The sequence below is a fragment of the Nicotiana tabacum genome, chromosome 4, assembly GCF_000715075.1.
Source record: "Nicotiana tabacum cultivar K326 chromosome 4, ASM71507v2, whole genome shotgun sequence".
NCBI classification, from domain to species: Eukaryota; Viridiplantae; Streptophyta; class Magnoliopsida; order Solanales; family Solanaceae; genus Nicotiana; species Nicotiana tabacum.
The window spans coordinates 87,816,421-87,839,967 of record NC_134083.1 but is presented as its reverse complement, the minus strand read 5'-3'; the positions used below and the strand labels follow the sequence as shown (position 1 = coordinate 87,839,967).

General features: G+C 38.5%; 1 protein-coding gene across 1 annotated transcript; it reads left to right on the top strand.

Moving 5' to 3' along the window:
• The first annotated feature begins 17,878 nt into the window (after nt 1–17,878).
• On the top strand, nt 17,879–18,476 carry LOC107793793 (uncharacterized). The gene is made up of 2 exons (XM_075250942.1): nt 17,879–18,069; nt 18,260–18,476. Exons 1-2 carry the CDS (start codon nt 17,879–17,881, stop codon nt 18,474–18,476), a joined length of 408 nt encoding a protein of 135 aa, XP_075107043.1.
• The last annotated feature ends 5,071 nt before the right edge of the window (nt 18,477–23,547 follow it).

Here is a 23,547-nt window from a genome sequence, read left to right as displayed (position 1 = left end):
TGACAAAAATCTCTCTAAATATTGAGTACTCATATTTTAATTCATGATCAATTCCATAATCAACTAAATATTTACCTTTAGAATTGATTTTCGATAAGGTACCTACTGAATTATCAATTCATAGCCACGGCAATTTGCAAAATGTTAATCATAATGAGATTGTTTCCTCTTAGCCCATTATTAGAAATTACGAAGATGAGACTACTCCTTTCAAGTTAATGCCATTATATATTAAAAGTCATTTTCTTTTTCTATTTTTAAAGAAATTTGATGATAAAAATAAACTCCATTTAAACTCTAATTCTAATAAATAAAGTATTATCTTTTGTGATTTCATCAATAAAATAAAATAATGTGTGTATATACATGATAATTTACATCTAAATTCATTAAGAAATTTGTTTCTTTAATTTACTTGTAAGTACCTTTTGTGAAGTGCATCAAACTTACTAGTAGGTAAAATACATGAGAGATGTAAATAAAGTTGGTTAAAATTACGTTTTTGTTATAAATAAAGTGAATGTATATGGATGTTCCTGTAATCCATCCATACATTCTATATAATGTGCTACTTGGATAGATGTACCTGTTAATTCCTAAGATGTATCTACTGAGTCTTGGGTGTATATGGTATACTATAAATAAGACATCCTTTGCCCATGGAAGAACACATAAGAAACACACTTGAATAAGATTGTAACGACCTGACAGGTCGTTTTGAGCTCTAGCACATCGTTCGGCAATTTGAGGCCTTGAGTAGCTTCATTTCAGGTATTATGACTTGTACGTGTGGTCGAAATTGAATTTCGGGAAGTTTGAAGTTGATTTGGAGTTAATTTTGACTTTTGAGCAAAAGACCTCAGAATCGAGATTTGAAGGTTCTAATAGGTTCGTATGATGACTTCGGACTTGGGCGTATGTTCAGGTTGTGTATCGGACCACCCGAGAGCATTTCAGCATCAATTATGAAAGGTTGGCATTTTGAAAGTTTAAGAAATTCTTAAGTTTGATTTGAAATATATTTTGGTGTTTTCGATGTCCGTTCGGAGTACCGGGCCTTGGAATAGGTTAGTATCATGAATTGTGACTTACACATAAGGTTTGGCATCATTCTGAGATGTTTGAGTTTAATTCGGACGCGTTCGGCGAAGTTTGAAGGTTGGAGAGTTGAAAGAAAGGTTTTGACCATCGATTTGTAATTTTGATGTTGTTTGACGTGATTCTAGGTTTCAACTAAGTCCGTATCATGTTGTGGGATGTGTTGGTATGTTTGGACGGGGTCCCAGGGGGCCTTGGGTGCGAATCGGATTGGAAACGGATCGAGTTTAGACTTGGAAGAACTGTTGAAGCTTAAGGCTTCTGGTGCGATCGCACTTGCGAGGTTATGTTCGCAGGTGCGAGACTGCAGAAGTGGCCCAGGGGTCGCAGAAGCAGTAGAGAGTGAGGCTGGATGGGATTCGGAGGTGTAAGGAAATTGCCGCACCTGCAGGCTCGCAGGTGCGGGCGGAGAATCTCAGAAGTGGAAGTGGTATGGGGTTGGATGATTGCGGGTACGGGTGCTATAGCGCACCTGCGGAGCCGCAGGTGCGGACATCAGCGCGCAGGTGTGGAGTGGTGCTCAAGCTGGGGAGTCTGTAGGTGCGGAGATTTTTCGCAGAAGTGGATGCACACCTGCGGTCAGATGGCCATAGAAGCGGCTACTGTTCCACATGTGCGATGGTCGGGCTGGGAAATGTGGTTCTTTTAAATCGGGGGTTTGGCTTAATTCCACTTCATTTCGTTCATGGGAGCCAATTTTGGAGCAATTTTGGAGTGCCATCTTCATCGTCTATTATGGGGTAAATTATTTCTTCACATTGTTAGTTAAATACATGGTTTATATGTGGATTTGAACATGAAAATGAGTAGGAATTTGGGATTTTAGTAGAAAACTTAGAAATTGGTATTTTTGGATTTTTACCATGAAATTGGACATGGAATTTGGAATAAATTATATATTTGAGTTCGTGGTGTTTTGGGTAAAATTTATCTTCGTAAATTTTTGAAATCCGGGCACGTTGGCCCAAGGGTTGATTTTATTAACTTTTCGAGCGAAGTTGGAAAATTTTATAAATTGATAAATTGTAATCATTGGAGTTTATTTTGACTGAATTACACATTGTTTGACTAGTTTCGAGACGTTTGGCTTTGAGTTGGGGTGTTAGAGAGGCTTTGGAGCCGGTTATGGAACTTCGGGGCGAGAAAATTCTCCTGTCTAACCTTGTGATGGGGAAACTACCCCCTAGGTGATATGTATTGTTATGTGCAACTAGTTGTAGGTGCTACGTACGCACGAGGTGACGAGAGTCCGTACGTAGCTAAAGCATGTTTATGTCCGGGTAGACTTAGGACTTTATCATATAATGATTGAATTATTTGAACTCGTTCTACTGGCTTGATTTATTAAAGTTATAACTGAATTTGATTTAGAAATAAATATATGTATACTAGGCTGAGCCATAACACTTTGAGTTGTGGGCGAGTTATTTGAGAAACGGTAAAGATTATATTCCTTTTGTGCTCATGTAATGTATTGTAAGCACGTGTCTCGTAATTCGGTAACTTCCTTCCTTTCTTGTGGAGTGGGTCGAACACCTCGTTAGTATAATACATGCATCTATGGTTTGTGTCACTCAAACCTCGGCAGTGTACACATTAATCTGGATCAGGCCGAAGGACCTCGGCAGAATCGTGCATTATATCGCTAGTAGTCCGAATATTCACGAGATAATCGTTCCACTGATGCCCGGCATTCTATATGGTATTCCTTATTTATTTGATATTGGCAGTTGGCATTTTCTGAGTTGTTAAGGTAGAATACAAGATCGAGAAATTTATACTTTAAAAGAAATATTTGGAAGATTATGAAATTTACAAATTTACCCCACTATCGATGTGCACTTCATATCTATTATGAATTATTATATTATTTTATTGGACCTTTAGTAAGTGTCGATGTCGACCTCTCGTCACTACTTTTTCGGGGTTAGGCTAGATACTTACTGGGTACACGTTGATTTACGTACTCATGTTGCACTTCTGCACTAAATGTGCATGATCTGACAGGTTCATTTGGTGATCATCTTGGCGCGTAGGCGCATCTGTTGAGGAGACTTTATGTGAGCTGCAATCCAGGCTACGCATCGTAGTCCACCGAGTCCCCATCGTACTATTTATTTTACCATATCTTATTTACATTCTGGACAGATGTTGTATTATTATTGTACTCCCTAAAAAATGCCTAGGCACTTGTGACACCGGATTTTGGGGTTATACTAGTTGATTCTTAGGGTTTCGTACATTATTATCGCCTTTCATTCTTTTATAAATTACAAATTTTGTATATTCCCGTGATTTAGAAGTGTAAATCTCATTTTCTTATTAAGATTTGTGATTTTGAAAGTAATCAAATTGGTAAATTACCGTTGGCTTGCCTGATGGCAGCGTCAGGCGCCATCACGACCTATAGTGGAGTTTGGGTCGTGACAGCTTGGTATCAGAGCGTTAGATTCACTTAGGTCTCACGAGTCATGAGCAAGTCTAGTAGAGTCTTGTAGATCATTATGGAGACGTCTGTACTTATCTTTGAAAGGCTACAAGGCTGTTAGGAGCACTTTCCTTCTTGATTCCTCTTCGTGCGATTTGATCCCATTGAAGCTTATGCCTTTATTTCCTTCCTACTCAATCTTATGCAACGTGGAGCGCTTATTATCAATTAGGCATGGAGGAGTTGTAATGGTATTGCAGATGTGGTGCATGATGTTTTTCCCTGCGTACTCGAGCGAGTCATTATCATCGTCTTGTGGAAGGGGGTTATGTCTTTCCATGCCTTGTATCAGTATTGCCTATGGTTTTGAGGCTACACGCAGATTGCTATGATGTAAATGCGTTGTTATTGCACAGTGTTAGTGTAATGGTAGGGTGCTTGTCTATGTGTTGAGGCAGTGAATGACCTGAAAGGAGGATTTCTCGGTGCATGATCTAGAAGCTCGGCATTTAATTCCAGCGGAGGAAAGGCAATCGGACTATGGATGTTCAGGCCTTGGTTAGTGAAGTGACGAGACTTGATATTTTCGGGCGTATTGGAATTCTAATTTGTGATATGGTATCATTGTCCTTGTTGGAATGCATTATAGTTCGCCGGTGTTATGGTCTTCTTCAATTTGCCTTCAGGGCAAATTGTGGGGAAGTGGCGCCTAAGAAGCGGTTGTCGGAGATAGCGGAGTGTAACGGTTTCAGAACAAATTGGTGTTTCTAATGTTGATGGCTCGAGAACGAAGATGTTCTAGGAGGTTGGGAGTTGGTAGCGATTTATCAGTTCAAGTGCTACAGATATGGATTTGATTTGAGGCAACATTTGGGCAGCAAAGTATGAGGGAGGACATGGCGGGAGGTGTCTCACGGTGGTTGAATTACTAGCATGTCAAGTATGAAAAGCAGAGTTCGAGCAGTTACTTAAAGAATATAGTTTAGCCAAATTGAGAGTGGCGGAGTAGCATGTAGATTTTGTGGTAGGATAGCCATATGCCTTGAGGAAGTTCAGAGCGATTTGGAAGTCATGGTGGAAAGTGACTAGGTCTACGGACCTTATTTGAAATAGTGGCTAATGCACTGAGGAAGATCGAATATGGCAGAAAGGAGTTGCTGGAAATGAAGAGGGGTGTGAAAACTTGATTATCGTTGGGATGCAACATGACTTCGAGTTTGGAGTGTATTGTCAGACTTTCAGTTGATGTCAATGGGGAATGAACAGCCTTGTACAGTTGGTGGATGAGCACGGGCTCAGGAGGGTTTACTGATTTCGTGGTAGTTGTGCCCAGTGCAGCATCACTGGGAGATGTCGATATGGAATTCCACATGTGGGATATCTCATGTGAAAATGCCTGCGGTTGAATGATTTTGATGAAGTTTCTATGAAGAGTTCTACTTACTATCCAGCGGGAGGTCGAATAGGCAATTGTGGCTGATAATTCGGGATGTTTTATGAAAAGTTTAACATGAGGTTTCGAGAATTTGATGGGTTAACGGTGCGAGATCATGGCGATTGTGAAAGAGGAATCTCTGTGGGTTCCAGATTTTTATGATTGTAGCTTAAAGCTAAGTGGGGGAGCCCACCGTCTACGATTGGATTGCGTAGTTATCCGCTTGTGCGGTTTCTGGTTATCGGTGTATTGGTGGGTTATTATGACTAAGGAAAGAAAATATCAGGGCTAATTCGAGGAAGAAATTGATAAATATTGATTCATGTGCAGTTTTGGGAAGACCCAGAGTTTATGCTTCTAGTGGATGTGATGTACAAGGAAAAGGATTCAGCCGGTTGTTTTTTTAGAGGGTGTTCATGTGCTATCAATGCGTTGAAGTTTGATTATATTCGGGACCAGATCAGGGTGAGTGACTCTCAACAACGGTCCTAGTGAGTTCAAGAATTAAAGTGCAGTGCCTAAGGATTTCAGGTCTGTTGTATGGTTAAGGAGTGAGTTTTCGCACTGGATGACGAACGGGACTTGGAATGTTTTATGTTATCATCGGGTATGTGGTGCAGTATTAGAGGAAAGGGAGAAATAGCTACGGATTCGCGGAAGGTCTTGTAGAATGGGTGTACCAGTTGGAGATGTTATTGTGCGCTTGATAAGGGTATGAGATGATTCATTGGTATTGAGATGATGTGGTCTCGCGATTCGGGTCACTCGGGATAAGTGCGGATTGAGTTCGTTATGTCGTGAATGGAGCTATTATTATTTCTAAGACAAGTCAAGAGTAAATTGAAAGAAGTTAGGTCAGTTAGTAATGGTTGAATCGACATGATTGTGGCAATGATCAGTTCCTTCGATGTGTGAAGTTATACATGTGTTTTGTGGTTATACATGCGGGCTTGACATCCACCATAACTTGACTGATTTGGGAGATATTTGATTCAAATGGACTTGTTGTGTAAATGGATTCCGGAAGAGTCATGGCGGTTTAGATCACGACTTGAGGTTTGTATTTTCTGCGGTTTGGGAATTCAGTTGTGTGTTATATTGGTTCTTCTGAATTGAGCTAAGTGAAAGGTTTCAATTCAATAAAGTGTATATTCTACTAGTAGTTCAAGGGTTATGGTGAATACTTGTATTATCGCATAGCGGCATGATAGGTGCAGTGAGCGGCATGGGAATTTGAAAGTTAAGCATCAAGGTTGCGGTTTGGTGATGATAAGAATGTCACCAGCTCGGATGAACCGGAAAGAATTCAGATGTTCAGAGTAAGCTCGCATTTTCTTTAATGTCACCTGAGAATGACATTCTGTGTAAGAGGCTTTGTGTATTGATTTGCGGATTCTTGATTTGCTTTAAGGAATTAGTACGGTTAGTAGCATGGATATGCGGACTTTGCTACCCGGGCGGAAGGTCGTGGGAGCGTACCCCACACGGAAATTTGTATGAGTGTGCCATGTTAGTCACCTGATTGTTAAAGATTAAAACCAAGTACGAAGATTTTTGGTACTATCGTTAATGTGAGATTTTATGCCTGGAGGGCGCTTTATTCCCTTGGTTCTGAACTGTGGGAGTTGGTCTAGAGTGGACGGTTGCTCGTGTGTGTCATGAATGGGGCCATTATGGATCCTTGGAAGGTTATTGGCCCAGTATGGTATAATCAGAATCGGTTTGAGGTCCGTTGGTGGGTCTAATGTGAATAGGTGCTCTACGTCAGGTCGGATGTGTCCATTCGTCATAGCATTGCTTACGGAGGAGTCATCGGGCATTGCATGTTATTCCCATTGTCAGTTATTCCATGTAAATCTCTATTGTGCCATGTGGGTTGTGAGACGCCTTGATTATTCGCACATGTGTTGAGGTCCCGTGTAGCTTGTGGTGTTATATGAGCAGGATGGCTCTCGAGATGCAGGTCATATATTACACCTTAGTTGTGCTTGGGTTTCGTAGCGTTTGGCGCTATTTGTCTCCCCAGGATTTGTATTATGCACTTGGCGTGCTTGTGGTTGATATTCGGGCATTTCATAAGTGTAAGTGTTACGGCTTAATGTGTGTTTTCTTCTTGATTGTTATGTGCGGATCGGGTGGCATTCTGCCATGGGTATATTGCTTGGATCGGGTGGCACACCGCCATGGGCATGTTATATGGATCAAGTTGCACGCCGCAACATTGTCCTGTTTGGATCGGGTTGCACGTCGCAAACAGTGTCATGTTGGATCGGGTTGCACGTCGCAGCAGTGTCATATTGGATTGGGTTGCACGCCGCAATAACGAGATGTTGAGCAGAGTTCCTTACACTCATTTTGTGTGTCTTGCTTTTCATCCCTGAGGTAGGTTCACAGCATTTATTCAGCTATCTTATTCATTACGCGGGCTGGGTAATCCTTTTTCAGAGTTCGTTTTTCCTTATGTATCACATTCGAGTTTGTAGCTTGTTGGCGCATTGTGGGCATCATATAAGATTTTTGGCAGTGTCTGAGATGGCTTATTATCTGAGCAGCTTGGACTGGGTGAGACGAGGTTATTGGACCCGGGATCAGTGCGATCGGAGTTATGTAGGGTATGTTATAGATCAAATATCGTTATTCAGTTCAGAATGAGGTAATGGTTCTTGTCAGGAGGAGAGACTGTATGATATGTTGATTCGGCAGGTGGTTATTAGTTTCTACACATCTCTGCCATCGTAGCAGTATTTCGAGAGTTGTAACAGGACTTATATGCATCATGAGGCGTACTGCGGGCATCAGATTCGTGAAAATTCCAGTTATTGTGGTCGGAGGATGTTATTATGGGCAACCGACTTATGTGGTACAGGGTGTGATTTCAATATAGGTGCATGATCATGTTTTGGTACAGTGTATGGTGATTGATACGGTGTTCGTAAGTTAGAATCGGGTCTTGTAGAGGAATTCAGAGGTTGGAATTTGATCCTAAGGCTTATTGACTAAATAAAAAGAGAGGATCTTCAGTCTGGCTCGAACTAATGGGCTCAACTGGGTTGTGGTGGCACGGGCAGGTGCATGAAGTGTTAAACAATGATTTTGGACAACTCTGGAACAGTCCCTAGCATGTTCGAGGACAAACGTATGTTTAAGTAGGGGAGAATGTAATGACCCGACCGGTCGTTTTGAGATCTAGCACGTCGTTCGGAGGTTTGAGGCATTGAGTAGCTTCACTTCAGGTATTATGACTTGTACGTGTGGTTGGAATTGAATTTCAGGAAGTTTAGAGTTGATTTAGAAAGAAAATTTTAATTTCGGAAGCTTTATGTTGGAAAAATTGGCTTAGGTTTGACTTTTGAGAAAAAAACCTCGGAATTGAGATTTGAAGGTTCCAATAGGTTCGTATGATGATTTCGGACTTGGGCGTATATTCGGGTTGTGTATCGGACTACCTGGGAGCATTTCGGTGCCTATTATGGAAGGTTGGCATTTTGGAAGTTTAAGAAATTCTTAAGTATGATTTGAAATGAATTTTGGTATTATTGATATCCATTCAGAGTACCGGGCCTTGAAATAGGTTCGAATCGTGAATTGTGAATTGCACATGAAGTTTGGCATCATTCCACGATGTTTGAGTGTAATTCGGACGCATTCAGCGAAGTTTGAAGGTTGGAGAGTTGAAAGAAAGGTTTTGGCCGTCGATTTGTAGTTTTGATGTTGTTTGACGTGATTCGAGGTTTACACTAAGTCTGTATCGTGTTGCGAGATATGTTAGTATGTTTGGACAGGGTCTCGGGTGGCCTCGAGTGCGAATCGGATTGGAAACAGAACGAGTTTGGACTTGGAAGAATTGCTGAAGCTTAAGGCTTCTGGTGCGACCGCACCTACAAGGTTATGGCCGCAGGTGCGAGACCGCAGAAGCGGCCCAGGGGTCGCAGAAGCGGTAGGGAGTGAGGCTGGATGGGATTCGCAGGTGCGAGGCACTTTGGTCGTACTTGCGAGTTCGCAGATATGGGCGAAGAAGCGTAGAAGCCGAAATGGTATGGGGTTGGATGATCGCAGGTGCGAGTGTTGTAGCGCACATACGGAACTGCAGGTGCAGTCATGGGCGCGCAGGTGCGGAGTGGTGCTCGAGCTGGGGAGTCATCAGGTACGGAGGTTTTCCACAGAAGCGAATACGCACCTGCGGTCGGATTTCCGCAAAAGCGGAAAAAGCTGGCCTTGGGGGAAACTGCACCTACGAGGAAGCTTCCGCAGAAGCGGCTACTGTTCTACAGGTGTGATGGTCGGGCTGGGAAATGTGGTTCTTTTAAATCGGGGGTTTGGCTTAATTCCACTTCATTTCGTTCATGGGAGCCGATTTTGGAGCAATTTTGGAGTGCCATCTTCATCGTCTATTATGGGGTAAGTGATTTCTTCACATTGTGAGTTAAATACATGGTTTATATGTGGATTTGAATATGGCAATGAGTAGAAATTTTGAATTTTGATAGAAACCCTAGAAATTGGTATTTTGGATTTTTACCACGAAATTGGACATGGAATTTGGAATAAATTATATATTTGAGTTCGTGGTGTTATGGGTAAAGTTTGTCTTCGAAAACTTTCGGAATCCGGGCATCCAGGCCTGAGGATTGATTTTATTGACTTTTCGAGCGGAGTTGAGAATTTTTATAAATTGATAAATTTACGCATTGGAGTATATTTTGATTGAATTGCATGTTGTTTGACTAGTTTCGAGACGTTTGGCTTTGAGTTGAGGTGTTAGAGAGGCGTTGGAGCCGGTTATAGAATTTCGGAGCGAGGTAAGTCTCCTGTCTAACCTTGTGAGGGGGAAACTACCCCCTAGGTGATATGTATTATTATGTGCAACTAGTTGTGGGTGCTACGTACGCACGAGGTGACGAGAGTCCGTATGTAGCTAAAGCATGTTTATGTCCGGGTAGACTTAGGACTTTATCATGTAATGATTGAATTATTTGAACTCGTTCTGCTGGCTAAATTAATTAAAGTTATAACTGAATTTGATTTAGAAATAAATATATGTATAATAGGCTGAGCCTTAATACTATGAGTTGTGGGCGAGTTATTTAAGAAACAATAAAGATTATATTCCTTTTGTGCTCATGTACTGTATTGTAAATACGTGTCTCGTAATTCGATAACTTCTTTCCTTTCTTGTGGAGCGGACCGAACGCCTAGGCATTATAATAGATGTATCTATGGTTCGTGTCGCTTGACCCTCGACAGTATACACATTATTCTGGATCGGGCCGAACAACCTCGGCAGAATCGTGCGTTATATCGCTAGTAGTCCGAACATTCACGAGATAATCTTTCCAGTGATGCCCGGCATTCTATATGGTATTCCTTATTTATTTGATATTGGCACTTGGGATTTTCTGAGCTATTAAGGTAGAATACAAGGTCGATAAATTTATATTTTAAAAGAAATATTTGGAAGATTATGAAATTTACAGATTTACCCCACTAGCGATGTGCACTTCATATCTGTTACGAATTATTATATTATTTTATTGGACCTTTAGTAAGTGTCGATGTCGACCCCTCGTCACTACTTCTCCGAGGTTAGGCTAGATACTTAATGGGTATGCGTTGATTTACGTACTCATGCTGTACTTTTGCACTAAATGTGCAGGATGTGACAGGTTCATTTGGAGGTCATCTTGGCGCGTAGGCGCATCTGTTGAGGAGACTTTATGTGAGCTGCAATCCAGGCTACGCATCGCAGTCCACCAAGTCTCCATCGTACTATTTATTTTATCCTGTCTTATTTATATTCTGGACAGATGTTGTATTATTATTTTACTCCCTAAAAAATGCTCATGCACTTGTGACACTAGGTTTTAGGGTTATACTAGTTGATGCTTAGGGTTTCGTACATTATTGTCGCCTTTCATTCTTTTATAAATTACAAATATTGTACGTTCCCGTGATTTAGAAGTGTAAATCTTCTTTTCTTATTAAAATTTACGATTTTAAAAGTAATAAAATGAGTAATCAAATTGGTAAATTACCGTTGGCTTGCCTGACTGTGGCGTTAGGCGCCATTACGACTTATAGTGAATTTTGGGTCGTCACAAAGATAACTTCTATATTCTCCTTCTATATATCATGTCTCCATTATTCTATTTTGCCCTCGTTTCTTAATACGCTATCAGCACAAGGTTCTAACTAACTGAGGTTATATGCTTCATCCGAATTTTATCTTCTTCCAAAAAGAGATAGTTAATTTCTTTTCCGATTCAGGCATACATTCTTATGTTTATAACGTTTCTATTAGGATCTTCTTTAACCTGCAATTTAATTACCATAAAAATAACTTGTTTTGAATATCTATATGTATGTAAAGCTAGGAATAAAAAAGGTGATGTGGCACATCTTATTGCTCAAGGAAGTGCTTTTATCTTTTTTCTCCTTTTTTTGCTTTTTTTAAATCCAAATTCTCTTATCCAAGCAGACGTATTACATTTTACCTATTATCATTGAAAGGAATATGAAACTGATGCTTTTGTTAATCTCATTTATTACATCGCATCATAATCTCTCAATGAATAGCATACCAGTTACAAAGAACCTCTCACCTATTGGTTTTCCTCAATTAAATAAATTTCCATATATAGCTTCACCCGTCTCTATATAATAATAATCCCACATCTAAATTTTTCCCTGTAAGCAACACAAATACTTTCTGTGTGTTGTGACAAGAAATTTATACCTATTGTCACAACATGTACCGTATGCAGGAGTATTCCACTTAACTTGAAATTGGCATCTTTATTTATCAACCTTTCCTACTCCTTATTGAATCATTTTATATGTTGCCCAACAATCTCTTTGCGCAAAGGTACAAAAGCTGATTTGCATGGTATGATTTGTCTTGAATTTGGAATAGGCTTTTTAATTATTATTGCCATGGAAAACATTAATTTAATATTCATGCATAAATGAGAGAAAAAGAGTCCCAATAATGGTTGTTACTTTTGCAAGTTGTAACCTTTCAATTTCATAGTTATGGAGAAAAAGAACTACTACAATCTCCTGTAGTTAGCAGAGAATTATAAATATACTACAAATATTGGCTCCCTTCCCGTCAGAAAACACAACTTCCAGGCAATGGTTCTTCCGGCCAGGTTTGTATTCTTTTATCCTCAGTTCCTGACTAACCTTACAGGCTATTTCAAAATTTCCGGCATTACATTATTTATGACATATTCTCAGATTTTTGTTTTTCTGCATGTCGTAGTATTTTGGGATGCTATAATTTTGGAAAATTTAGAGAATTTTGTCATCATCGCTATTTTACATATATAGTGTATCTCTTTTACTTGTGTTCTGCCTTTGTATTTTGCTTTACTGTCTTTCCCTTTTTTTTCCTTTTCGGGTTTTGTTCATTTGTTTACTTATATGACGAAATTAGATTGTTGGACTTGCAAGACTATTCCTGAATATGCATATATGCCTTTTTTTTAGTGTAGTAAAATTGATGATAAGAACAAAGTTCCCTCTTGTAATCATTTTATTTTATTTGTATTCCTTCTATCTTTATTCTGGAATCAAGTGAGTTCTGAACTATATAGAAATTAAAGTTTGATGAATCGGTTTATGTAGTCAATATGTATGTTCAATATTTAGCCTAAAAATGTCTATTTGCTGAAAGAAATACTATTCAACTACTTTATGGACCAACTTTTTTTTTTATGAAGCAGAAGATGAATGGAGTCAACACAACGTTAAGAGGCTCATTGTACATCTCTTTGGGTTAATCGAAGAATTTCTTCTATTGTGCTGCAAAAGAATGTGGCAGTACAAGAAATTTAAGAATTTTTTAATTCGGAGAAACACATTTTTTTAAAGATTGTAGAAACATATAAGCATTACAGTTATGCAAGATGATGTGTCACCTCTTTTAGGCCAATGATATCCGATTTATCTTTTTTTCTCCTTTTTTGCCTTTTTCTCTACTTTTTAATTATCTTATTGTAAGAATAAATGTTATGGTTCATTCCCCTTCCCTTATTTATGGTCTTTACACAAAGTAACTCCCAAATAAATTCATCGCATATAAATTACTATATTAATTATTATTAGTTATTGTGTATACTAATGGAGAATTGAGAAGCCACCATCAATCTTCAAGTTCATCGTGTTTTCTCTTCTCCATCACCAGTGGATGCTATTTGTCTCGCTATATATATACTGTTTAGAATTTTCATTGTATTGGACTCTCCTTAGGCTCTTCATTTCTTTTCAGAAAGCTGTTGCACACAATCTAAAATGCCACCCAAGCCTCTGCAATCTCAAGTTATGGGGTTGGCTGATTAAATCTTTGCATTATCTCTAATTCGGATGATAAATTTGACATTTTTCAATATGAGTTTGTCTTCTTTTATTACATGTGAGAGATGTTTTTTTTGTCCTCCCTATTATTTTTTGCTGTTTAGATTCTCTGTTCACCAGCAATCGAGCAAATTCTAACAATTTTAATAGCGTCATAGTTAATGTGTATATGCACCGCGGCCCCTAGAACTTTTGCTTCTTCATATACCAAGCGTATTTGATCAATTTTTCTGCATAGACTTTAAATCAGTTTCGTAGTAGCATTAATATTTGCATTACTTTTAAGTTGTGTTACTGATATATTTATTGTTTTCTATGTATTTGCCTAAAATTCTACCTCATGTTTCAGTTTATGTGAGAACATAACTATTTGGGAAGTCTACAAGGTTGATCTTTTGACCATATTTTTCTTAGATATTTTATAAGTATTTTGAATTATAAATTATTATGACTTATAATATTTTTTTTATGTAGTTTCTAAATATATAAATGTTATTTTCAGGAACTTGAATAATTTGTATCTAATTTCACGATCAATATTAAGAAATTCTGCTAAGTAACAGTAGGAAAGAGGAGAAAAAACAGAGTTTAGAGGAGAAAAATAACATAGGGAGAAAAGGGAAGGAAAGAAAAAATAATAAAGGATAGAGAAGTAATGCACATGGCTTTTATGGAATATGAGATTATTTATAGAATTAAAACTTGAGAGAAAGATTAAGGATAAAAAAAAGTGAAGAAAACGAACTTGAAAGAAAGTATTTGAAAAATAATAAAGGATGGGGAAAAATTACATAACGAAAATGCAACTCAATGGATGAACATCGCAACTTGGATTGGCACGTATTATTTATATATTTATTTGTTTCTTTTCTTTACATTTTTTTTTCAGTTTTTCTTTAATTTGAAAAGATAATTTTAGGAATGCAGAAGTCTCACTATCTAATGAAATTAAAAGAAATCACATACTCCTATATTTATGTATCTAAAATATAATTCAAATAAGAAAATAGTGTATTAAAACCAAGTAGACACCCATTATATAGTTTTCTCTTCGAAAAAATACAATAATAAAAGTTGCAATCATTTATGCTCTAATTCTAACGAAAATAATTATATCTGTTATCTCATGAAAATAACCAAATTTCATATCTGTGTATACGAAAAACTTAACATATTCTATTTCGACTAAAGTCATAAAAAGATTTAGTGATCCTTTTAATAATTGCGCGAATCGCGAACAATTTCACTAGTTATTATAATAATTGCCTTGGTATGAAAATAATAGGCTGCGGTTAAATTGTTATTTCATTATATAAATTACGAAAAAGTTTAAACCTACACATAAATAGATAAGTATTTAATTGAATTACAATGATTAGATTAATTAAGCCCACATCTAAATATTTTGACAGAATAGGCATTTAGAAGGAATTCTTGCAAAATTTTTAAAAGGTTTAAATGTGTCTTCAATGAATTTATCACCTAAGTGTACAAAGTAATTAATAACTTTAAAATTAATGACTTAACTATTAGATGAATCGTATTAAATGTTGAAACTTGACAGAATTGATATCATCTAGTTTTATGCCTTCTTAACTTATTGAAACGTCTTCCAAGTAGAACAAAATATATTAGTACCTATTAATGAGATTACTTCAACTTATTTATTCTCTAAAAATATACTTACATGTCTAAAGTTTTTGTATGTAATATTAAGCACTAATTTATCATCGCACTACACATAATTATTTGGTCTAACAATTATATATAGAGAATGTTAATACACGATTATATTCTGCATTGAATTTTTTTTTTATTGATAATAATCCTTATCATTCTAATTCACTTATTTTCTATCATAGTTTTCTGTCACGACCCAAATTAGCCCTCCATAAGGTGTCGTGATGGCACCTAGTCTTTACGACTAGATAAGCCTAATATTACGAAAAATATAAAGAAAACACAGCATTTTAAAGATAAACAGCATATTGTGAATAACCAAGAATAGTACCACTCGGCATATACAAAAATATTTCCCAAGCCCCGGAATATCACTAAGTCGCAAGCTGCTATAATCTACGTAGCTCTATACAAAAGTCTGAAGATAATAAAGAAAGTCTCTAGGCGAGGGAGTAGAAGGGGACTCCGAAGATCTGCGGACGCAAGCAGAAGTACCTTGAAGTCTCCTAGAATCAGCAGCACGCACTAACCCCAAGGTTGATAGCTCGTACCTGGATCTGCACACGAAAACATATGCAGGAAAGGGCATGAGTACACCACAATGGTACCCAGTAAGTGCCAAGTCTAACCTCGATCAAGTAGTGACGAGGTCAGGTCAAGGCCCTATCGGAGTAAATATAATAAATTAAACAGTAAAAGGTATAAGTAAAATTTACGGTAACACAGTTAAAGAAATTCTCGAAAAGTTAACAGTCAAGGGAGTCCTCAACTCAGAACAAGGTAAACACAGTGGGGAATCTCCCGGGATACAGTCCCGTAGTTCCAAATGAATATGCAGTACAGGGGGATCTCTCGGAATACATCCGTAGTCCCAAAGTAAATATGCAGTGCTGGGGATCTCCCGAAATACGTCTGTAGTCCCAAAGTAAATATACAGTGCTGGGGGATCTCCCGGAATACGTCCGTAGTTCCAAAGTAAATATGCAGTACAGGGAGATCTCCCGGAATACGTCTGTAGTCCCAATTTAAATATACAACGCAAGATAAAATGGCAGGTATGGCATCGAGCTATACAGTTTATACTGAACACATATAAGGAAAGTAGGGACTTAACTAAGCATGGCACACAGAATGTCAAATAGGCAGTTAAAACACGTAAGCATGCTTCTCTAGTCTAAATTTAACAATTAAACGTATTAGTGCAATTTAATAAGAAAAAAACACTTTATAATTTAGAAGGAAAAACGGGATTTTTGCAATAATAGCTCGTGTACGTACTCGTCACCTCACGTACACGGCGCTCACACATCAATTAATATCAAACATCTTAAAGGAAAGTCTCCAATACAAGATTAGACAAGCCACTTACCTCGAACCGCTCAAATCACCTCGATAACACATTCTTGCCACGAGTATCCGACTCCAAATGGCCCGAATCTATTCAAATAAATTGCATAATATAAATATAACTACAAGTAACTAATTTAGCTAATTAATTCGAAGCTAAAGCGTGAAATTAGGAAAAACGTCCAAAAAAAGTCTCCCCGGGCTCACGTCTCGGAACCGGGTAAAAATTACAAATTTTGAATACTCATTCACTCACGAGTCTAACCATATCAAATTTACTAAAATCTGACACCAAATGGTCCTCCAAATCCACAAATCAAACTTCCAAATCCCTAGCCTTCAACTTCCAATTTCCACCTTAAATACACACTAACTAGGTGAAAAAATATATGGCAAGGCAAGATTATTGATAAAAAATAAGCACAAGGGACTTACCTCAAGAAATGCCTCGAAAATGCTCTCAAAAATCGCCCTAAACCGAGTTTGCAAAGTCAAAAATGATAAAAATCGCGAAACCCTTCGGTTTTAACCACTGCCCAGGTATTTTCGCACCTGCGGAACCTGGGGTCGCACCTGCGGGTGTGCTTGTGCGGAAAAAGTGAGCATCTGCGCAATTCACTTGCCCTTCTCTGCCTTCGCACCTGCGACGAAAGGGCTGCACCTGCACGTGCGCGCCTACGAAAATCCCCTCCGCTTCTGCGTAACTTGCGCACTTGCAAACAGTCTTGCGCATTTGCGGGCATCGCAGATGCGGCCTTTTCCCACGCACCTGCGACCCCTGACCAATCCACCCAACTCCGCTTCTGTGCGGATTTTCTCGCACTTGTGGGCAGCCTTGCGCAGGTGCGATTACAGCATAACCACCAAATTTTTCCTAAGTCCAAATTCATTCCGTTAAGCATCTGAAACACACCCGAGGCCCCCGGGACCTCAACCAAACATACCAAACAATCCTAAAACACCGTACGAACTTAGTCGAGCCTTTAAACTACGTCGAACAACACCAAAATCATGAATTAAGCACGGATTCAAGCCTAAGAATTTAAAATTTTCCAAATTCTACAAAGGACGCCGAACTACATCAAATCTAGTCCGAATGACCTCAAATTTTACACACAGGTCACAAATGACATTACGAACCTACAAACACTTTCGGAATTCCATTCCGAGCTGGACATCAAAATTTTCACTATCGGCCGAAATCATCGAAAAACTATTTTTTGCCAATTCAAGCCTAAATCTACTACAAACCTCTAAAACATATTCCGGATGCACTCATAACCCCAAAATCACTCAACGGAGCTAATGGAGTCGACGAAATTCCATTCCGGATCCGTCTTTACACAGTTCCGACTACGGTCCAAATTCTAAGGCTTAAACTCACAACTAGGGACTAAGTGTCCCAAAACTCCCCGAATTCCATAACCAAACACTCCGGAAAATCCCAAAAGTAGAAACAAATATGGGGAAAGCAGATATTAGGGGATCGGGGTTCAAATCCTCAAAACGACCGGCCAGATCGTTATATTTTTACTATGTCGAACTTGTCAAAGCTTGAATTTGTTGCACTTGCCATCTCTGGGAATAACTATTTGCTATGGGTACTTGATGCTGAAATTCACCTTGATGCTAAAGGACTTGGTGACACTATTAAAGAAGGAAATGAAGTATCAAGTCAGGATAAGGCGAAAGCCATGATTGTCCTTCGCCGGCATCTCGATGAAGGGTTAAAAAGTGAATATTTAACCTTGAAAGTTTCATTTCAATTATGGACTAGTTTGAAGGAACGATATGACCACTTAAAGGCCACGGTATTGCCAAGAGCTCTTCGTGAGTGGATTCACTTACGGCTACAAGATTATAAGACCATAAGTGAATATAATTCTGTTGTATATAAAATAACTAAAATTATGTAGGGAACCTATGAATGATGAGGACATGTTGGAAAAGACTCTTTCCATTTTTTATGCCTCAAATATATTGTTACAGCAACAATATTGTGAAAATGGCTTTAAGAAATATTCTGAGTTAATTTCATGCCTTTTGGTAGCTAAACAACATAATGTCCTTGTAATGAAAAATCATGAAGCCCGCCCCACTGGATCAGCTCCATTCCAGAAGCGAATGTGGTAGCGATAGATCCAAAGTCTGAAAGAAGACAAAATAATTATCGTGGTCGTATGAATATACGTGGGCGTGGTAAGGGACGAAATAATAATCGCCATCGTGGTGGTGGTTATACACAAGAGAACAATAAGGGTTCTCAGAATAATCCTTCAAAAGGCAAAGGTAATATTTGTCGCTGATGTGGTATGAAAATCATTGGACACGAATTTGTCGTACGCCTAAATATTTTGTCAAGCTTTATCAGTCCTATATAAAAGGGAAACAAAATAATATTGAGACTCACTTGACTTTTTAAAATGATGTTGAGGCGGGCCTTATGAATAATCATGATAAAGTTGAAGCAAACCTTGCCTATAAAGATGATATTTTGAAGGCCTTGCAGATATTACTCATTTAGATGTTGGAGACTTCTTTGAGCATCATATCTGAAGATTTATTATTGGAAAAAATTATAAGAATAAATATTTTTTAATGAAGTTCATATTTTGAATAAAAAATTTTATATTGTCAGTATTTACTTTCCTAAATGTAGTTTCTTTTGTTCTTAAATTTTTCAATATTACTTATGATGTATTTTTTTCTTTATGAAGAATATGAAAACTTCCAGTCTTCAGTTGGCCGTATGAATAATAAAGAAGAAATATGCCTTCTTGATAGTGCTACGACGCACACCATATTAAAAGATAAGAGATATTTCTCTTATTTAATTATTAAGAAGCCACTATCATAACAATATCTGGTAGTACAAAATTAATTGAGGGCTCTGGAAGAGCGACTGTATTACTACCAGGAGGAACTATATTGACTGTTAATTATGTATTATATTGTAGTATGTCTCAAAGAAACTTGTTGAGTTTTAAAGATATTCGCCAAAATGGCTATCATATTGAGACCACTAATGAAGGAAAGGTTGAATACCTTTATATTACTATAATAAAAACGGGAAAGGAGTATGTGCTTGAAAACCTTTTCGTATTTTCCTCCAAATTATACTACACTAGTATTAGTGTGGTCGAATCACATACCTTAGTAAACAAAGGGTTTACTACTGATTTTATTATTTGGCATGACCGGTTGGGCCATCCCGATTATAATATGATGCGCAAAATAATTGAGAATTCACATGGTCATTCACTAAAGAATCAAAAGATTCTTCAAACTAAAGAATTCTCTTGTGTTGCATGTTCTTAAGGCAAACTGATTATCAGACCATCAATAATTAAAGTTGGAGTTGAATCTCCTGCATTTTTTGAATGTATACAGGGTGATATATGTGGGGCCATACACCCTACATGTGGACCATTCAAATATTATATGATTCTGATAGATGCATCTACAAGATGGTCACATGTGTGCTTGTTATATATCAACCCGCAAATTGCTCTTTGCGAGGTTACTGGCTCAATTAATAAGATTAAGAGCACAATTTCCAGATTATGCAATTAAGACACTTCGTCTTGATAATGCTGGTGAATTTACATCCCGGGCTTTTAATGATTATTGTATATCAACTGGGATAACAATTGAGCATCTAGTTGCTCATGTTCATACTCAAAATGATCTAGCGGAATCATTAATCAAAAGCCTCAAATTAATTGCTAGACCAAAGCTTATAAGAACAAAACTTCCCATTTCGGTATGGGGTCATGCTATTTTGCATGCAACAGCTCTTGTGCGGATCAGGCCCACAAGTTATTATAAAGTCTCCTCATTACAATTAGCTTTTGGCCAGGAGCCAAATATTTCCCATCTTAGAATATTTGGATATGCGATTTATGTTTCAATTTCTCCACCACAACACACAAAGTTGGGTCCCCAAAGAAGATTGGATATGTTGGGTATGAATCTCCTTCTATTATAAAATATTTGGATGCTATGATTGGAGATTTATTTACGACAAGATTTGCTGGTTGCCATTTTGATGAATCGGTAAACCAACATTGGGGGGAGAAAATAAGCAATTGAAAAAAGAGATAGATTGGAATGCATTATCACTATCTCATTTAGATCCTCGAACAAATCAACGTGAACACGAGGTTCAAAAGATAATTTATTTGCAAAATATTATAAATCAACTTCCAGATGCATTAACTGACCTACCAAGGGTGACTAAGTCACATATTCCAACTGCTAATGCTCATATTCGAATTGATGTCCCGGCTGGACAATCTATAAATGCAAATGAGTCTAAGCCACACTTGAAACGTGGTAGACCAATTGGTTCCAAAGATAAAAATCCTCGAAAGTGAAAAGGAGAAAATGATCTAGGAGATCATAATATGGAGGCAATTGCTCAAAAAGAGCCTCGTGACATAACAAATGATAAGACCTCAAAGGAGGTCCAGGTACTTGAAAATAATTAGGAATGAAGAGATCTCAATAAGTTATGTGTAATGACCTGGCCGGTCATTTCGAGAGTTGTGGCCCTGTTCCCCTATTTACTGCTACATTTGTGTTTTATGGCTATTATATGACTTATCGGGTTAGTTGGTTTCGCTCCGGAGTGAATTCAGAGTGAATTGAGACACTTAGTCTCTTAATTGAAATCTTAAGGTGGAAAAATCGACCGGATATCGACTTATGTGTAAACGACCTCGGATCGAAATTTTGATGGTTCCGTTAGCTCCGTTGGGTGATTCTAGACTTAGGAGCATATTCAGATTGTGATTTGGAGGTCGGGAGTAGAATTAGGCTTCAAATGGCGAAAGTCGAATTTTTGGGAAGTTTGACCGGGGGGTTGACTTTTTGATATCGAGGTCGGATTCCGATTCTGGAAGTTGTAGTAGGTTCGTGGGGTCATTTGTGACTTGTGTGCAAAATTTGAAATCAACCGGACGTGATTTGATAGGTTTCGGCGTCGTTTATAGAATTTAGAAATTTCGAAGTTCATTAGGCTTGAATCCGTGTGTAATTAGAGTTTTTGATGTTGTTAGAGGTGATTTGAAGATTCGACTAAGTTCGTATGATGTTTTAAGACGTGTTGGTGTGTTTGGTTGAGGTCCCAGGGGCCTTGGATTGATTTCGGGTGATTAACGGTTCAAGATTTGAAGTTGAAGAACTGCTGAAGTTTGAGGGCTGCTGGTGTGATCGAATATACGGATTGAAGAGCGCATGGGAGCTCGCAAAAGTGAGAAAAGAGACCGCAGAAGCGGCCAGGGATGCTTTGGTCAGAGGCCGCAGATGCGGCCATTCACGCACAGAAGCGGTTTGCACAGGAGCGCACGTTGGGTGCAGATGCGGAGAATGGCGCAGGTACGAGTTTGTTGCGCACATGCGGTTGGCACACCTGCGAGACCGCAGAAGCGACCAAGTTGTCGCAGGTGCAGAAGGACTGGGCAGAGTCTATAAATGCGAGACTTCATGATTTTGGCTTCATTTCATCATTTTGAGCTCGGATTTTGGAGATTATGAGAGGGTTTTTCAAGTGGAATTCTTGAGGTAAGATCCTTGTGTCCATTTTCTTCAATAATTATGTTTCCCCACTAGTTTTCCACCTAGATAGTGTGTTTTTTAGGTGTAATTTGGGGGTTTGAGGCTAGGGATTTGAAGAGTTGATTTTTGAGGATTTGAATGACCATTTGATGTCGGAGTTTGGTAAATTTGGTATGGTTAGACTCGTGAGTGAATGGGCTTTCGGATTTTGTGACTTTTGTTGGGTTTCGAGACGTGGGCCCGGGGTCGGGTTTGGGCTGATTTCGTATTTTGGCTATAATTTCGTATTTTTCTTGTGAAATTGATTCCTTTAGCCTATGTTGATTGTATTGTACTGCTTGTGGCTAGATTCGAGACGTTTGGAGACCGATTTGAGGGACAAAGGCATTTTGGAGTAGAGTTTAGCCCGGATTGAGGTAAGTAACACTTTCAAACTTGGTTTTGAGGGTTCGAAACCCCGAATTATGTGTTATGTGATTGGTATTGAGGTGACGCACATGCCAAGTGACGGGTGTGCGGGCGTGCACAGTGAGAATTGTGACCTGGTAGATTCCACGGCACTGTCTAGTGGTTCTATCTTGTTGATATGTGTGTTTTCATCATGTGATAAAGTAATTGAGTTGTCACTCATGATAGATATCATGTTTAGGCTTTATGTCGATACTGTCGGAACCCATAGTGGTCGTTTCTTGTTGTTGTCTTACTGATTTCATTGATATTTCGTACTCAGTCATATTCATTCATTTCATATCATATCTCAGTCTCTGTTATTAATTATTGATACATCATATCATTTTTTTCGGGTTAGTATCATGACATTGTGAGCCCGTGAGAGAGAGACTGGAGAGATTGATGATTGAGTGAGACTGAGGACCTGATTATGAGTGACATTTATATGATCGGGCTGCACGCCGTAGCGGTTATACTGATTTATGATAGCGCTTGGGTTGAAGGAGCCCCTCTGAAGTCTGCACACACCCGAGTGAGCGCGGTTGATATTATTGAGGGATGGATCTTCCATTGACATGGATCTTGTCCGGAGCATTTTATAACTGGAGATAGATCTTCTCCACGGGCTGGATTTGCCCTGCTCGGTACTTGGTGACTGATGGTCAGTGATGTATATATTTCGGGATTGATTTTTCCTGGGCCGTTTGGGCCATATACAGTACCGAGTGATTGAGAAGTTGAGAGTGTGAGCACATGAGGTTGTTAGATGGGTGCATCATATACAGCATGTGCATTGGCATGGTAGAGGTAAAGGAGTTATATTTTTCATATCATTCATATTGATCCATTTTACTCTTTTAAGATATCTATCGAACTTGAAAGCATGTCTACATTTCTGCACCGTTATTTTCTGTATTGAGTTGTGTCGGTTGAGTTCGTCACTACTTTCAGCCCACATTTTGGGGTTTGTTACTTACTGAGTTGGTTGTACTCACGCTATACCCTGTACCTCGTGTGCAGATCCATGTACTTCCGGTTACGGCGGTTGCTGATTGAGGAGATAGGATCTCGGAGACTATCGAGGTAGCTGCATGGTGTTCGCAAGCCTTGACTCTCCCTCATTATCTTTATATGTACTTCAGTTTTTACTCCTTAGATATTGTACTAGACCGTATTCTGACATAGATGCTCATGT